The following is an 18,010-nucleotide window of genomic DNA, read 5'->3' on the forward strand; positions in this document are numbered from 1 at the left end:
CATACTTTTGAATGGTAGTATATATTTTTAATTTATTTATATTCTTATTTTAAAATAAAAATAATACGAAATACAGTTTTATGGCCAGTAAGAAATACATTTTCTCATCTTCTCCAACATTGGCAAAATATAGGCAAATCCTTTGATCCCCGATTCTAACAAACATGTACAGAGAGTGTGATGGAAATGTGGAGAAAAAAAGTCTCCTGTGAATCTCAACCCACGTATTTAGGGGTGTGTCCTAGAGAGGACAGAATCTTGGCCATTGCCTAAAGTTCTATATACAGAATTGACCATGTTGTCCCTGGTTTCCAAACTTCTGCAGACTTACCAAATATACCTCCCCAGCATGTTTTGCTATTGCTCTCAAATCCAAAGTCTTGGATATATTAAATATAAAATAATGAATTAAATCAATAATCCAATGTAACTCGTGTTCTGCTTTCTTCAGAGGTGCCACCTAGTCCAGTGAAGACACCCTCCTCAGAAACCTCACCTTTGCGCTCAACCCGTCAGCACCGGGATTCTGATCGCTACTGTCAGCTGTGCAATGCTTGGTTCAACAATCCTGGAATGGCACAGCAACACTACGATGGAAAAAAGCACAAGAAGAACGCAGCACGTGCAGAACTGCTGGAACAATTAGGGAAGACTTTAGACATGGGAGAGATGAAAGGTACAGAGCTCTTTAACTCTTTCTTAATGGCTGTTTATGGCTGCATGATTATTTTGCTGTTAGTTCGTTAGATGATGAGGCACTGAACTGAATGATAAAAGTTTTGTATTGCCTTACTGTCCTGCAGGTCTTTGATGGAAATGAGAATGTTGATTATAATGGCCAGTGCAGTTGCCTAGCAATAAATTGGTTATGCAACATTACATACCATGTCATATAATTAGGCTTGAAATGACTAGGTGTGATGTAGTGTTGTGTTCGTTACATTGATACGACAATGTATCGTCACAGAGATTTGATAATACGAAATAAGAGACTGAAATACTCGTGGGTTTTGTTCTATTAAGAAATGTAAATATTGGTTGGTTTTGTTCTCTTAAGAAGCTGTGGCTTTAATTCCTTTAGAAACAATGATGTTACCAGCTCCTTGTTGAGAAAGATAATGTAGCACTTGAGTGTGAGTGACTGAGCGGGTGTGTGAGTTAGATACAGAAGACAGCGCATTTGTTTAGAACTCTAAACGTAGAGAGTGTGTTAATTTGTGAAATGATAACCTACCAGCAATGTAAATATGATTTTTTTAAATACATTAGAATGAGAACATTACAATATAAATTTATTAGAACGAGTACATTATTATTTATGGGCTTAAAAACAAGATGTAAAAAATCAGAATATTGTACCTGGTGGGGAGTGCCCAATGTAAACATGAAACATATGCCATTACCTGTAGGCTATTTTACTGTGGTACAGTTATGGAGGCCCTTCATAATGCAGAGGTCAACTGCCTGCTCTGCCAATAGTTAGAAATGGCACTTTAGTATGCAGTGTTTAATAAACAGCTGTTTTACTAAATTCTTCTGAGGTGAAATTCAGTGCAGTCCCGTATAGTGATATGTATCGTATCGTGGCCTCTGTATCGTGATACATATCGTGACTTTGCTGGTGATACACAGTAGGGCTGTCGCGATAACCGCAATATCGCAATACCGCGCTATTAACAGATGACAGCAAAGTTTGTCTTGAAATTGTCCAACAAGTCATGGGGTAAAAAATTATGTTAATTATAGTTTCATATTAAATAAGTAGCACTATATGAAAATAAGTGTATAACAAAGAAGATAAATCTCTCTCATGCTATTTATGTATTATTAATTTTTAGTTTTAGTTCATTATAGTTTTTTTTTCTTTTTCTTTTTTTGTCACACCATAGGACAATGGTAGAGTTCAGTAAAAATGTTTAAAAAAAAGCAGTGAAAGAATTGACGAAGTTAGTGAGCCTTTATATTTTCTCAAAGATCAGACTTCACACTACATAAATATATGCATTTCTTATTCAAAAATGGTATTTTACAAAAAATGTGTATATATATATATATATACACACACACACATACAATATATATATATATATATATATATATATATATATATATATATATATATGTGTGTGTGTCTGTGCATATATATATATATATATATATATATATATATATATATATACAGTATATGTATATTAATGGTGATAATACCGCATACCGCGCTATTGAGCCACTCAAAATTACCGCAAAGGAAATTCCCTCACCGCGACAGCCCTAATACACATTAGGGATGCAACGATTATAGATATTGTTGGTACGATTATTGTCTGAGGAATAATCACGGTTTTTACGATTATGACGATTATTATGCATTTATTAATTTCCCAGCATTACTAATGTATAAAATCACATGAACACTCTTTAGATATTAAAGTGTCATTTATTGCTGGCTTTTGAAACAGAAATAACACAGTAACCAACAATAGAGCACAAAATTATAATAAACAAAAGATGTACAGCTAGCCGTGCATCATCCCTTATGTATTCGCTCTTTAGCAGCAGTTTTTTTACAGCAATATTTAAATGACACCCTGCTCATTCTTGGTGTACCCAAAATGGTCCCACACTATCGACAGGCATTTCTCTGGTGGAAATAAAGCTTCGCTGTTTGGTTCCTCTGTCACAGTTAATCTAATGCATGTACTAGCCTCATTAGAAGCACGTCATTTTAAGCTGGTGCACCGCTAGTGTAACTTTGTTTTTGTTTTGTGCAAGCTGCAACAGTTCCGTTCCTTGTAACAGAAACACTCGGTTTAGCGAAACTTTACGATTAATTAACTGTGACGTTTTAAAGCGCGATTAATCGCGAAGCCGGTTAATCGCGGCATCCCTAATGCACAGCCCTAGTGTGATGCCGTTATATGGTAATTGAGGTTTATGGAAAAATGGAATGAATACATGCAAATATTTTCCCTATGGTTTTTGTTAAAAAACAGTTCTTTGTGTATGTATTTGCAATTGCATTTTCAATTTGTGGACACAGACATTGTGACATTATTCAAACGCAATTGCAAATCGTGCATTTGTGTTTCCATTTTCTTTTCCGTGTATGTAACACGTCTGCCAAATTTCAAATGGAAACATAAAGTCCACTTGCAATTGCATTTCCAATGTTTCTACAAGTTATGATTCTGTAATTTTGGAAAAACAATAGAAAATCACCCATTTGCTATTTCGCTTTCTCCGCGTCCCACTCCAACCCTCACAAAATTCAAATGGATTCGCAATCCCCTTTGCACTTGCATTTCCAATGCCTAACACTTCAAACAAGTCAAGAATCCAGAACTGATTTTATGTTCACCTGTCAACCAGAAAAAAAGAAGCAAAATAACTGCAGTCGGCAATGGGTCATATACTGGATGCATAGTGGTAAAGAGTCAAATACCTGGGGTGCTTGGGAAACATTGGACTAGAAGATTCAAGAATGTATCGATTGAATATCATCACTTTTCCAGCTGACACAGTGAATTATCTTGATGAATTAAAATGAGAGAATCTGTTGAATCTTGACATGATGCGAGTGGTGAGTTGTCCATGTGCTCACAATCCAAGCAATCAAAAGAATAAATAAATAAACGAATCAGAAAAAAGAAAATTACATTGGTAGTGACATTCTATCACAGCTCATGTTCAGTTCGTAGGAGGATGCTCTGAATTCTGTTTCATTTCAGCATTTTATTCAACATTACTATTATTTTTTTAATTATAAATTGTATTTGTATCTTTTTGATGTAATAAAATAGCAGACATAATTTTCAGTCGCACACAGAAAAGTGCAGTTCCATGAACAACTCACAGGTATTGCACACCGATACCTTCAAGTATAGTCCAAGACGGCAGTTCAAACGGTTAATCTAATCAACAAACAGGCAAAAGTTCGCTTTAAGAATGAACAAAGTGGTGTCGATGAGTTTGAAGATTGGTGTATGACAAAACAGAGCAAATGGAAAGAGCAAGCATGATCCATAGCTCTTTATATGAAGCATACAGACTTTATTCAAGCCACAGATAAACGTTTTGCTGAAAAATGCACAATACATGATTTTCCAGTCAAAATGTACATTAATAATAATTAGGGACAAATAGTATGTGATTTAATGGAAAACTAGTGAGTGGTTTTCTGTGGCCGGTGTGCGTACACTCATAGAAAACAGTTTGTTTCAAGTTTAAAGATGGTACGGCACTGTGCTTCTCTTCACAGTGCACGGTGTGCAGTTGTGAGGTTCCATAGATGTATCTTCATTTCTTCTTGATGTTTGTTGGCAACCAGAGCCGTCTTCTTTTGGTTTCTTTTGTTTGTTTGCAAGTGATAAATATTTAGTTCCAGGTTTTTGGCTTTGCTTGAAGTGAAAAAAGGTACACAGCAGTTTTACTCATTATTTGTGGCAAAAATAGACACATTTATTGAATATTTGTCCCCATTTTCCTCATTCAAATGAATAAAAATGAAAACGGTGCATCATTTCCCACCAGCAGTGGCAGCGTGGCATACTTTCCAACTATATCAAAGGGAAATAGCAAATGGGTGATTTTAAATTGCTATTCCAAAATGGCAGGGTCATTACTTGTAAGACACTGGAAATACAATTGCAGTTGGACTTTGCGTTTCAATGTAAAATTTGGCAGACATGTTACATACATGGAAAAGAAAATGGAAACACAAATGTGTGATTTGCAATTGCGTTTGGATTTTGTCTCAACGTATACGTCCAAAAACAATTGCAAATTCAATTTGTTTAAACGATAGCTCACCTCAAAAATATAATTCTGTCATCATTAACTCATCCTTCTGTTGCACTTTCTTCTGTAAAACACAAAAGAAAATATTCTGAAGAATGTTTAAGCCTTTGCACTTTCTTTGCAACATTTAGGGGTCCATTTGTTTTCTGCAGAAAAAGAAAGTCATACAGGTAAATGGTGACCTTAATGAATTGATGCTCAATGAATTGTGTTGTATTATATTTGCACTGCTAAACACGTGCACTAGCCATGGGCTTTTTCAATTTGATATGGTTGATATGTTTACTTCTGGAGCAGAAGTAGATCAGTGTTTGCTGAATTACCCATCGCTTAGATGCCATCTGCATGTCACTGTACAAATATGGGCATATTTTTCTCATTCATTGTTGTTTAGCATATTTTTGCTCATGTTTAATTTTGCACAGCGGAGCTGGTGACAAATTGAGGCAGACACATTGTCTATTTACAGTGCAAACATGCTGATTCAAGCCTGTTCGACTGGTTAGTGGATGATGATGTGCTGAAAATGACAGGATGTTGTGAATTTGATCTCATGATCATTGCCCATGTCATGTAGTAGTTAGAACACCTTATACTTTACAGAATCTTCACAATCTTACACTCTAAAAAATGCTGGGTTGTTTCAACCCAATGGTGGGTCAAATATGGACTAACCCAGCTGTTGGGTTAAAAAGCTAATTTAAAAATGTAACCAAAATTTAACCCAACAGTTGGGTTAGTCCATATTTGACCCAACATTGGCATACAGCATTTTTTAGAGTGTACTATACTAATTTCTCCCTATAAACATATGCTTGGGTTTACAGTCAAGGCGAGATCTGTGCTGTACCATCAGGCGGGCAGATGCCTGGAGTTAAAAATAGATGAACCAGTGTTGCCTTAAATTTCATAAACGATCAACTTGCCAGAGAGCTTGTCCTATAGAGGCAAGAGTTGAGAAAGCATGTTGGCATGGTAAAGCATTTTTCTAATTAGTAGTAGTAGTAGTGGTAGTAGTGTGTATGCATGTGTATATATTTGAATGTATGTATACTGGTCAAACTATAATGGAATAATTAAGATTTTTCTTAATGTTTTTGAAAGAAGTCTTTTATGTTTATGAAGGCTGCATTTCTGATTTCAAGATTTCTGAAGGATTATTTGACATAGAGAATGGGTGTAATAGCTGCTGTAAATTCAGCTTTGTCATCACAGAAATAAATTACATTTTAAAATATATTCAAATTGGAAACAGTTATTTCACAATGTAATAATATTTCACAATATTACTGTAGTTTTGTTCAAATAAATGCAGCCTTGGTGATCATAAGAGATCTTTCAAATACATCAAAAAGAAAAAAATCCCAAACTTCTGACCGGTAGTGTACATATAAAACAGTAATAAAAATGAATTCATAATAAAAAAATCTAAAATTTTCTAAACAGCTGACTCAGAAATTTGAACCCCACTGTAAATAAAAAAGGAAATGAAAAATGGCTAAGCACTTTTAAGCCTGTTTGAAGCAGAGTCCTAAACCACCTAGTTGCTACACATTAGTGTCTGTTGAAATCCCAGGTCTGGTGAGTGTGTCCTGGTGTCTTATGGTTATTGATGGCAAAAATTTACTCTTAGAGTGTAATGATTAGTGACTAATAGTCTAACCATTTATTCCAACTAGTTTAAGTTGGATAAACTATAGGATCGACAGATGTGGGTATCAGTAAGTATGTCCCAGGGCATGTCCCAGTTCAGTGGTGTTATGATCCCTGACAAGACCAGAAGTCTGAGGTGATAATATCCCTGAAGGCATCATTAAACTTTATTGTGCTCTAGGAATTCTGCAAGCCGTTTGATCCATTCCATCTGCTTCACATTTTTATTCTGTATAACGCTCTCAGCCAAATTGTCAATGTAATTCCTAATGTTTAGAAAAATTGTTTCCTTGAAGGAATCTGCATTTCTGTTTAAGTAAGTCTTCATGTGCATCCATATACTATGAAAGTGGGTTGTGCTTTGTGACAAGTAATGCGTGTTTGTGTCTGGTTGTGTGTATATAGTGGGTATCGAAAAAAATCACCCCCCTTTAAAATAATCACATTTTGTTGCTTTGGAGCCTGAAATTAAGATGGACACAGTTTTTGTTTTATCCAACTGTATTTACTCAGTGCAGCTTTTTTTGTCAGTATTTGTGTCAGTATTTTGTTGAACCATATTTTGCTTTAATTACAGCCTTTAGTCTGTTGGGATATGTCTCTACTAACTTTTCACATCTAGACTTTGCAATATTTGCCCACTTTTCTTTGAAGAACTGCTCAAGTTCAGTTTAATTTGATGGTGAGCATTTGTGGACTGCAGTCTTCAAGTCATTCCACAGATTTTCAGTGGGGTTTAAGTCTGGGCTCTGACTAGGCAATGCAAGGACATTCAACTGTCTCTCCTTCAACCACTGTGTGGTCAGTTTTGCTGTGTGCCATTGTCATGTTGGAAGGTAAACCTTCTTCCCATTGACAACTTTCTGACAGAGGACAGCAGATTTTCCTCAAGAATTTGACTGTATTTTGCCCCATCCAAGTTTCCTTCTATCCTGACAAGTATGGATGTTCATTTCGGTTATTTTTCCTAACCGACAACCGACGCACGTTAACCGATTATTAACCGTTAACCGACAAGATTATTTTCAATTAGAATTGAATTAAAGTAGAAAGGATAAGTGTCTGTGAACCGTTAAATATACTAACATTTGTTTCCCGGGGATTAATTTTACATGCGCAAAAAGCAGCAAACAACAGAACATGAGGATTCATATCATATCACATCACACACCTGAGAAAAACATAATATAATAAAGCTAGGCTATATATATAACGAATAAATAGGCCTATACGAGAAACATATTTTTACTTAAATTATAAATTAAGAAAACGAAAGAAAAACTGTGCAACAAATAGCCTAGTATGCAGAGTTTGAATGGTTAATTTTTGTGCTGCGCGAAAGGAAACAGACGGCAGAAAGCGGCATCTGATTTCTCTTTAGGCTTATTTTACAAAAGCACAAAGATTGGTTTCTATTGTGAATGTACATAAATAAAAGCAAACCTTTTACAATTCTGATTATCTTTATGACTAAAAGGAGTAGTTGCTTCCACTGTTAGAAGGAAAAAACTCAAGTGATTGCGGCGGCACCGCATGCGCGCACACAGTTAAGCATTGCTACCTAGACAATGCAGACTGTTCATTATGATAATAAAATACAGTCAGTCAAACATAAGGGAAAAAACACACTGCTCAGTTCAAATATGTAGTAAAGTCTGTGCCATTACGCGTTATCACCGTACCGCCTTGATGTTATGCAAAACATTTTGTTTTATGTGGATATTGGAACGTGAGTGAAGTACATAATAAATAATATTTTGGCATTCAAACACATCGCGAATACAGAAACATTTGATTTTGCGTGGAATGAGACCCAACGTTGGTTTGAGTTTCGTTTTAGCCTAAATGAATTAGTTTTGGCTTGTTTATATTGCTATAGGCTAGCTTCTTATATTTATAATTCTTGTTCTTTTCTAAATACTGTTTATTGAAAGGATTTGTTGTGGAGTGAGGGGAACTAAAATAGCCTAGCTACGTTTACAGTGTTTATTATAATGTTTGTAAACATTTCGCGTCGGCATTATGGCCTATTTCTGAATGAAATAATAAAATGTGACTTATACTCTGCTTGCGTTTTTCTTTCTTTCTAAAAAACACTTTTTTATATACGCGTAGATAGTTTGATGATCTGAAACATTAAAGTGTGACAAACAGGCAAAAAAATAAGAAATCAGGAAGGGGGCCAACACTTTTTCACACCACTGTAAATATATATGCTATAATAAGCAGGGGATAACAAAGAGGCAACATTCAATGTCCTTTATTTCACTTGTGGTTCCTCTGTTCCCATTCGAAGGATATTCTGTGTTAACAGTAATACATTTGAGACAAGGGTGACAGATGAGAAAGACTTCATAGAAGCTATGCACTGGTCGACTCATTGCTCATGTGTTCCGTGGGCAGCATGACAAGCGGAACAGATGGCTAACATTTATGAATGCCTGGGCGGTGCTCCATTATTTCACCTTTTCAAAAAGCATTTGAGTGGCGGCCTGTCAAAAGGCCAGCTGAGAGTCACCACAAGCTACACAGTTCCACCACATCCTCTCAATGTCAATACCCAAGAGTGTGTGTGTGGGGAATAAAGTGAGCCGGTGTATTTCTCCCACCAATAAAATACACTTGCTGTAAACAGTTGACAGTATGGTCATCAGCATGCCCAGACTGAATCGGTACCCACAAAATTCAGCAGAAAGACGTTTTATGCAGAATTCTGCAGAAATTTCTGCCCAAAAATCAGTTCATAAAATGCAATAAAAATATGAAATTTTTTTCTGGGACATCCGCCTGAGACAAACTGTGGGCACATTGTACAAATGTTAAACTGCTGAAGTCATAAAATACTAATAATATGAATAATAATATAATAATAATATTTGTTTATGACCGTGTATCTAGGAGCCTTAAAAAATGTGGAGGGAAAGGACATTTTTTGCTGTGCTTTTCAGTTTCACTGTTGCTGATATGATTAGCAAATTTTAAAAAGTTCTGCAGGTTGCCCAGTGGCAGAAATCGTGGGAAGTCGTGGCCTAATGGTTAGAGCGTCGGACTCATAACCCAAAGGCTGTGGGTTCGAGTCTCGTACCGGCAGGGATTGTAGGGGGGGGGGAATGAATGTACAGCACTCTCTCCCACCTTCAATACCACGACTGAGGTGCCCTTGAGCAAGGCACCGAACCCCCAACTGCTCCCCGGGCGCCGCAGCATAAATGGCTGCCCACTGCTCCGGGTGTGCGTTCACGGTTTGTGTGTGTTCACTGCTGTGTGTGTGCACTTTGGATGGGTAAATGCAGAGCAACTACCCCACATGTCACTTCACTGAAAAAAATAATCAGACTCTTCGGTATAATATAGATAGACACAAGGAAGACTTTGATCCCGGTCTGTCAGTGTCAGTTTTTTTTGTCTTTTTTTTTTGCTAACCTGCTGTAATACACATCAAATGCCTATCAACAGACAGCAAACTCTAGATTTATGAGAATGAGTAAATTTAACATGATGATGAATCAACAGTAAGACCTTCTCCAAACGTTGTTTATGGGTTTAACTCAGTTTGGAGAGAGGGAGATTGCAAAGGCCATTTTTCAGCTGCAATATCATTAGTGCAACATGACAGCAATTACACGGGATGCTTAATCCATAACGGTGGCGCAGACGGGAAACAGCACTGATAGAGAGCCAAAGTGCTGCTGTGTCACGTTAGTCACAAGCTTTCTGCTGTCCAAAGTCAACACACAGGAGAGTAACTAACTATAAGCAGTGATGCTACTAACGTAACTAAAAAAAAATTTTTAGTACTGTGAATACTTTTTTCCAACAGGTAGAAGTGCGGTGTGACCGAACACTACATTACTGTATTTTTTGTCACATTTTATTTTATAGCAGAGCAAGCTGAGCCAATGATCAGACATGCTCTGCCCTTTTTGTCATAGTGCTGTGTAAAGGTTTTTGCCCCTTTCTGTTTTTTTTTTTTTTTTTGCATATTTGTCACAATTAAAAGATTCAGATCATCAAACAAATTTTAATATTACACAAAGATAATGCAAGTAAATACAAAATGCAGTTTTTAAATGATGATTTCATTTATTAAGGGAAAAAAGCTGTCCAAACCACTTTGGCTCTTTATCAGTGCTGTTTCCCGTCTGCGCCACTGTTATGGATTTTTATCCAAAAAAAAAGATCAGTGATTTATTTTCTCCCCTGCATATTTCTGAGGTAGTATTTTTGAATTAGTAATATAATTTAGCTTTCTTGGATATTTAGAATCTAACTTGAGCTTAAGTTCAATTTAATGCAAAAAAGTATCATCTGACAGTTTATAAACTGCTTAAAATTCTGAGTAGCTTTAAAGATTTAAAGTGGCTTCTCCAACACTGAATAATAATAAGTTTCACTTTTCTCATATTTCTTCATAGCTGCACAAAACTGACATGGTTCCTGGCTTCCTCTCTCTTGCCCTTACGGGTTCGACAACATCAGTATCCCAAGCTGCATTACAAGCCATGTGGCCTTCTCAAATATTTATAATGTCGCTTGACACACATACACACACACACACACACACACACACACAAGAATACAGGAACCTGTCTCCTCAAAGGTCCCCCCTCAAAGGACATGGATCGCATTTCATGAAGAGACCTTCCATTGTAATTTCATAGTTGTTCTTAAAAACACAAATAAATAAATAAAAAGGCTTGACATTTCTATATTTATATCTCTTTAATTGATTCTCTCCACACACATTCCCTCAAGGTACGTTAATCAGGAGAGTTGATCAGGCAGAACTGCGAAACACAGCCAAGCAGTGACCCGTGCTGGGCCTCGGCTGACTGAGAGAGATGGAGACCAGCGTTATCTCATTCCCTAGTTAGTCTTCTGTTCTCGGGAATGACATGATAAGGCTTTATTGACCACTCTGCTTTCAGCTTAGCATGGTGGAGAGGCCGTGGACTAAAGACAGTCAAAGAATATGCATGTAATGTTGGTTTTTGTACAATTCACCGCAAATATACTGAAATATTATATTTTGTCATATTCTCTTGTGTCCTTCGTTTTGTCCTCTAAATGCTATAATGTCATTGAAAGACATACATGATGAGATTTCACAGCTCAATTTCCATACTCTGACTGCCATGTTAGTTTATGTGCATTTAATATTTGAACTTGCTAAAAACAAAATTGTGTGTCTGCTTTCTGTGTAGGTCTAAAACGCTGCTACACATGTGATGTCTGCAGTGTCACACTGAATTCAGTGGCACAGTATCATGCACACCTGCAGGGCTCCAAGCACCAAAACAAGTAAGTGCCAACATGCACCTCATGCAAGAAAACGGCTTGTGTTGTGGAGTTTTTTTTTAAATTTAATTCATGCAAAATGTGTTTGCTCTTTGTATTAATTGTTTAATATCAGTAAAATAAAGTGTAATGAATTTCAATTAAAAGTACATTTATAAGTTAATCCATAAAAAAGTATAGAAATTTGTAAATAATTGTATGAAATAGCAAAAATTAAGGAATTGTGTGAAAACAATGGACTCTATGCAAAGTCTCTTCCACGTAGCCTTATTGTCACCACAACATCCAGTGCAGAGAACTGCATAGAAATTGTGAGAACACTAAGCTCAAAATTAAACCTTGAGGAAAATGTTGCATAACATATCATGACACAGCAATGTAGATACAATCCACCTCCAAGTGGCTGAAGGTATTTAAAGCTCCTGGAAATCATTACTAAAATGTTTTATTTTAATATAATGACATAAAATGGTATGTTTACTCTAGTTAAAAAAATATATCCATAATATAGAGTTTTGTAACATAATTAGTTGTGATCAATAGTTAATCGAAATATGACAGTTTCCTAATATGACAATTTGCTATTGGACAATATGTAGGAACTATGTAGGCAGTACATTGTGCATTAGGTCTATTGTGTGTTTCTTTTCTGTTCGATATCTATCAACTAAAGTGACATATTTAATTTGCAACTCATTGTACAAGGTGATAATGATAGTAATACAAATGGAGACTAAACTCAATAGTTTAGTGTACTAAACAGATTTTCTGGAAGTGGAGTTTTTATTCCCATTGATATACTTGTAAATTGAGGCCTGTTTTTCTACTTTATCGTATGCTTGCTCACAGTCTTTCAGTCCTCTGAATTGGCAGTCTGACTGTTCGGAACCTCCCCCTTCTTCAACACTCTGCTCCAAGCGTATTTGAAGCAATTACTCCATAATTTTGATACTGACCCCAGTTCCTCTGTTTACACACACATGCGAGTCATTAGCTGTGCAAACATTAGGAGCACATCCAAAATTGAGATTTTAATGAGCACTAAGACTAGACTTTGTCAGTTCTCCTTTACTTATTAAAAATCCTTCTCCATTTCTCCTCACTAGACAAAATCAGCTGTTCTATAACTCTGTGCCCTCTGCACTCTGCCTGCTGATCCTTATCCAGGTTGTTTGTTGTGAGTGGACCACCTCAACGAGTTGACTGATTGAGACACAAATACATACTGTCACACAAACCAGAGTGACTCTGAGAGTTCACTCCACAAGTATTTCACCATTTCATTTGATAAAAACAGTCATCAGATGTACACAGAAACTCAAAGGTATTCATTACAACCCCCCAAAAGGAAAGTTTGGTTCAACCTGTAGAAATTATGAAGTAATAACAATAATAGCAATACACACACACATGCACAACGAGGAAATTCAGTTCTCGCTCCTTGTGGGGGGATGGTGAAACAAATGACCCTCCGTGATAAGAGTACCGATAAGTCTGCTGATAAATAGACACACTCCGTGTCTCCTCCGACAGACTAAATGAACCCTCCTGCCTCTTCCATTCTCCATTCAATCAAGCATGCTCCTAGCCAACAAGCCAGATATGTTTCCTCTGCCAAATTGAGAACAACATTATATTCAGTAATTCAATTCAGTTCTAAGGGATGTATGCATTATCCACACTCCATTAGAGTATTTCAGTTTGGGGGAACACATTTCTCTTTCTCTTATTTGAGGGCATTCATTGCTGATGAATGTGGTATCTCCATCTAGGATTATGACATATGATGGAGCAGGTAACAGTGAACTGTTGTCTGATATGAACATAATATGAACATTTGACTGATATGAAGTGCTCTGTATATGCAGCAACTCTGTGTCACACAAAAATGGCTTTTGTTGTGAAGCATACTGGACAGTTTGACATTTGAATGTTAATATCCTAATCATAAGCCGAAAAAATACGCACATTTATATATATGCATATTTATAGTTACACACTTCCATTCAAAGTTTTTTTTTTTTTTTTTTTTTTTTTAGAAATCTCGGATGCTGCATTTACTGTTTGATCGCAAATAAAATAAAAGCAATAATGTTGTGAAACATTACCATTTAAAATAACTGTTTTCTGTTTGAACAAATTGTAAAATATAATTTATTCCTGTGATGTGAAAGCTGAATTTTCAGCAGCCATTATTCCAGTCTTCAGTATCACATGATTCTTCAAAAATCATTCTTATGTGCTGATTTGGTGATTTTTTATTTATTTTAATTTTTTTATAAAAAAATAGGATTGTTTGATGAATAGAAAGTTCAAAAGAATGGCATTGATTCTGAAATAGTAAGAGCTTCTAAATTATTATGAAAGACTTTTGATCAATTTAATGCATCCTTGTTGAATAAAAGTATTTCTTTCAAAAGCATATACCTGTAAGGTGTGAGAACCCAGAAATTAATAGATGTGTTATTATGGGTTTCAAAAGGTCAAGCATATTATAGTATCATTAAAGCAAATATAAAGCTTGCATAATATGATATAGTTTAATGTTGCTTTATTCATCAAGGAATCACAAGGAAAATGGGTTTTCCATAGCCTTTGTTCTAAAAGCCATGACACTCCACAGAAGGTTCAGAGTAGAGCTGTAATCGGGCCTTAAAAGTTAGGGACAGAGCCCGAGCCCGACAGAATGCGGCCCGAGCCCGACAAGTACATTTTGATTGACAGCTTTTTAAAAGAAATTATTCAAATGTGCGCACGCACACAGCTCTTTTGCCTTTAGCTCTTTTGCGCTCACTGATGGTGCGTCCAGCAGCACTGAACACCCTTTCACTGCTGCTGCTACTGGCCGGGATGCATAGTACTGATTTGGCTAATTTTGCAAGTTTTGGGTAGGATGGTTTGTCAGACTTTGCTTTAGTTGCTGGTGCAACCAAAACGTAATCGCCAGAGGCAAGCCTCCGTTTCACCTCCTCAGCATCCATTTTCGCATCTTTCTCGCGCTAATCAAAACGCATCACATGACCGCTCATTTACCGAGCCCGGCCCGGGCGCGTGTAAAATGATATAAATTAAGCCCGAACCCGACCGAACCCGTCGGGTCCCGTCGGGTCCTGTCGGGTTCGGGCAAAGATCTTCAGCTCTAGTTCAGAGTACACTTCTAATAATTGTTTTCTTGATTCAGGGCTCCTCTAGGCTCCAAAGTTTTTGTAAGATACAAAGGTTTCAATGCTGATTACACGCACATAAGCAAGTGACCCATGACACAAGGGTTGTGTGTGTACATGTGATTTCCTGATTAACACAGAGAAGACAGATGATAAAGAAAGGATGCAGAGGCTATGGGATAGGGGCAGAATAAGAGAGGTATTCTCATTCCTCCTCTACTCCAGCATCAATAGGTCAAGCCCGGACGACAGGCTCATTACCATGGCATCACTACACTCCTGTCGCACCATCCATCAGTGTCCCTCCATCAAATAGCTTGCAAACACAGGCACAGCATGCTTACTACTGTCTTCATCCCGTTTCATGTTCTTCATAAACTGTCTCAGAACTAACAAAATTCTGCTGGAGAATATTTGTTATTTTACAGTCAAAAATATCAGCATTACCATATTGATGTTCATTCATCATAATATTTTCCACTAAGATCTTTTTTTTTTTTGTATTTGGTAATGTGTAATTTCAGTAGTTGGTAACAGTACAGGCGAAATTTTGATTATCGCTTCTGTACCACACACACAAAAATTATTGTTAAATAAAACAAAGTATTTTTTATAATAATACAGATTTATTTTGATTATCAGAAAGCCTGTCAGTCTCTCAGCACATGGTATCAACTGCAGAAAGATGATTAAAAAAACTATTGTCTTCGACTATATTGCAGTATCAGTTTGGTACAAAAGTATGGGTACATTTAACTTGTCACACAGCCACTTTTTCATCCAAAACCTGTAATTATTCATATGTATTGTACATGTTTGACTCAACCAGTTAACTAAAAATACTCCCAGACATGGTGACTACAAATCTCAGTTTACTAGCCATCACAAGGCGCGTTTCCATTACAGATTTGCGCAAAACTTTGGCGATATTTTCTGAATGTCGATAAAAAAGTATTGCAAAATGACGCCGTTTCCATTAACCAATGTTATGAGACTTAAACGTAACCTTTTGCCTCTCGCGATAAGTCATGGCAACGGATTTTGGTGGGATTTCGACGGATTTTGGCTATATTTATTCAAAGGAGGCTTATGCGTGTATCTTTACAGAAGCAGCAAAGAGTGCCGCTTCAGAAACGTGCGTGGCGCGGCTGGAATAAACCATAGACTGTATAAAAACATTAACACAAGCATTGAGTGGCCGTAATCAGCTTCAGTGGCCGTATCAGAGCCACACTGCACCGCAGACGTGTGCAGTGTAAATTGTCTAAGCATTAATAGTAGGGAAAGCCCCTTATACTGGAGAGCGGCCACGTATGAAGTGTTTCTTGGAGGTTATAGTACGTTAAAGAATGATCATATGACTTTTTACATACGCCATGTGACCTGTAAATGCGAAAAAGCCATTTCCGCCTACAAACGACAACTTAAAGTCCATGAAAGTGACTATAAAATGCATCAGGGATCTCGTCTGTCTCCCCATTGTTTTTCAGCTGAAGTAATTAAAGGTGTTGTTCAGTACATTAAACTGAACAGCACACAGTAAGATGCCTGTCTTATAATTTCTCATCACTGTCCCCCTCCCGCCATCATCTTCCCCAATCGCTGCTTTTAACCCTGCTGATTAATGAAATCCTTTCATCCCAGTCCCTCTCCTGTCCATCATCTTATTCCCCCAACAATTCTCCTGCTCAGCAACCTTACAGCCAGGAGGATATGTCTCCACGCAGCCACCTGACAGCTCTTTGATTCCAGTCTCATCCTGTCTGCAACAAGCTTTTTGCCTTCAATCTCGCTTGCCCCATTTTCCAAACACCATCTTTGTTGATTTGTTTGTCTCACACAAGAAGTAAGGTCCCTAGGGTAATCTTGATTTTTTGGTATAAAATAAACATGTCTACACTCCAAGTGGTGATAAAACATGAAGTATTGATTTTGTTACAGTCTGAACAAATGGCCTAAGACGGTCTTCAAAACAAAATTGCTTGCTTTTGGCATCATATTGTGATGAGACAAGATAAAAACAGAGACAGAAGCAGAGCATGAGCAATTTTTTTTTTAGGTGAACAATGTTTCAGTGTCACACTATGCTTATGTCCCATTATCATCTCACAGTAATGTTTTTTTTTCTTAAATTTACAAGTTTGCATCCCAGTTGCATTTACATGATTTATATCATGTCAAATGAGTATTGTCTTTTGAGAAATTGAGATTGATTTGATGCATTTAAAAATTCTCTTCTCCACTTAACTAAGATGCGCTACTTGCCTTGACAAATTACAATGGGGAGAAGACAACTGTTTAATAGCGACTATGTTTGACACTCCTGGTTCAGCTGTAAATTAAAAGGATAATATAGCATTTACTCACCCTCATGTCATGCCAAGTCTGTATGACAGAAATTCAATTTTTGAGTGAACTGTTTCATCCCATCCATTCTGCATACCGCTTGTCCTTTGTAGGATCACAGGGATGTTAGAGCCTATTTAACCTTGCTTTAATATTTATTGATTTGATAGCAGTTTTATTCCTAGCAACTGAAAGTGTATCTATGTGTACATTTCATCAGTACGCCTATGTGTGTTCCCTCAAATCCATGACTTTGGTGTTGATCGTGCCATTATCTACCAGTTGACCTACAGAAACATGACTTTAAATGTGACATTGGAAAAGCTGCTAAGGCATTTTGGATGACTCATTCCTTAAACATTGCATTTCATCTTGAAAAACCACCCTGGGTTTGTATAGACTTAGTTGGCTCATCTATTTCATTATTTCTTTGAAGAGTGAAAGTGTTTCCCATCAGGGTGTCGGCGATCTGTGGGTTTGTTCTCCTTTTTCATGATCTTCTCTGCTTTGCATTTTCTTTCCTTTTATGCACAATTGGTTGTCTTGAGGTATGTCAGACAAAATCTCGACCTCAGAATGCCTAGCTTTCTTTTTTATGGGCTGTTTGCTTTCTTTTGGAAAGGACAGTGAAGTGGAAGTAAAGCTAAGAGAGAGAGAGAGAGAGAGAAAAACGCTTCGACATGAGTTAAAAGTAGACAAGATCTACGCACTACCATATGGTGACATGGTTCTGACACCCCTTGTTTTCTTAC

General features: G+C 36.9%; 1 protein-coding gene across 1 annotated transcript in view; it reads left to right on the forward strand.

Moving 5' to 3' along the window:
• The window catches only part of LOC107587306 (zinc finger matrin-type protein 4-like), an 82,826-nt gene extending 67,578 nt beyond the window's left edge, over positions 1–15,248 (forward strand). The window contains exons 5-7 of the mRNA XM_016275022.1: positions 452–676; positions 11,655–11,751; positions 15,138–15,248. Coding sequence (XP_016130508.1) covers positions 452–676; positions 11,655–11,751; positions 15,138–15,228 — 413 coding nt within the window. The 3' untranslated portion in view covers positions 15,229–15,248. The remainder of the gene's footprint in view (positions 1–451; positions 677–11,654; positions 11,752–15,137) is intronic.
• The last annotated feature ends 2,762 nt before the right edge of the window (positions 15,249–18,010 follow it).

This window comes from Sinocyclocheilus grahami, unplaced genomic scaffold, assembly GCF_001515645.1.
Source record: "Sinocyclocheilus grahami isolate Dianchi unplaced genomic scaffold, SAMN03320097.WGS_v1.1 scaffold92.1, whole genome shotgun sequence".
Lineage (NCBI taxonomy): Eukaryota > Metazoa > Chordata > Actinopteri > Cypriniformes > Cyprinidae > Sinocyclocheilus > Sinocyclocheilus grahami.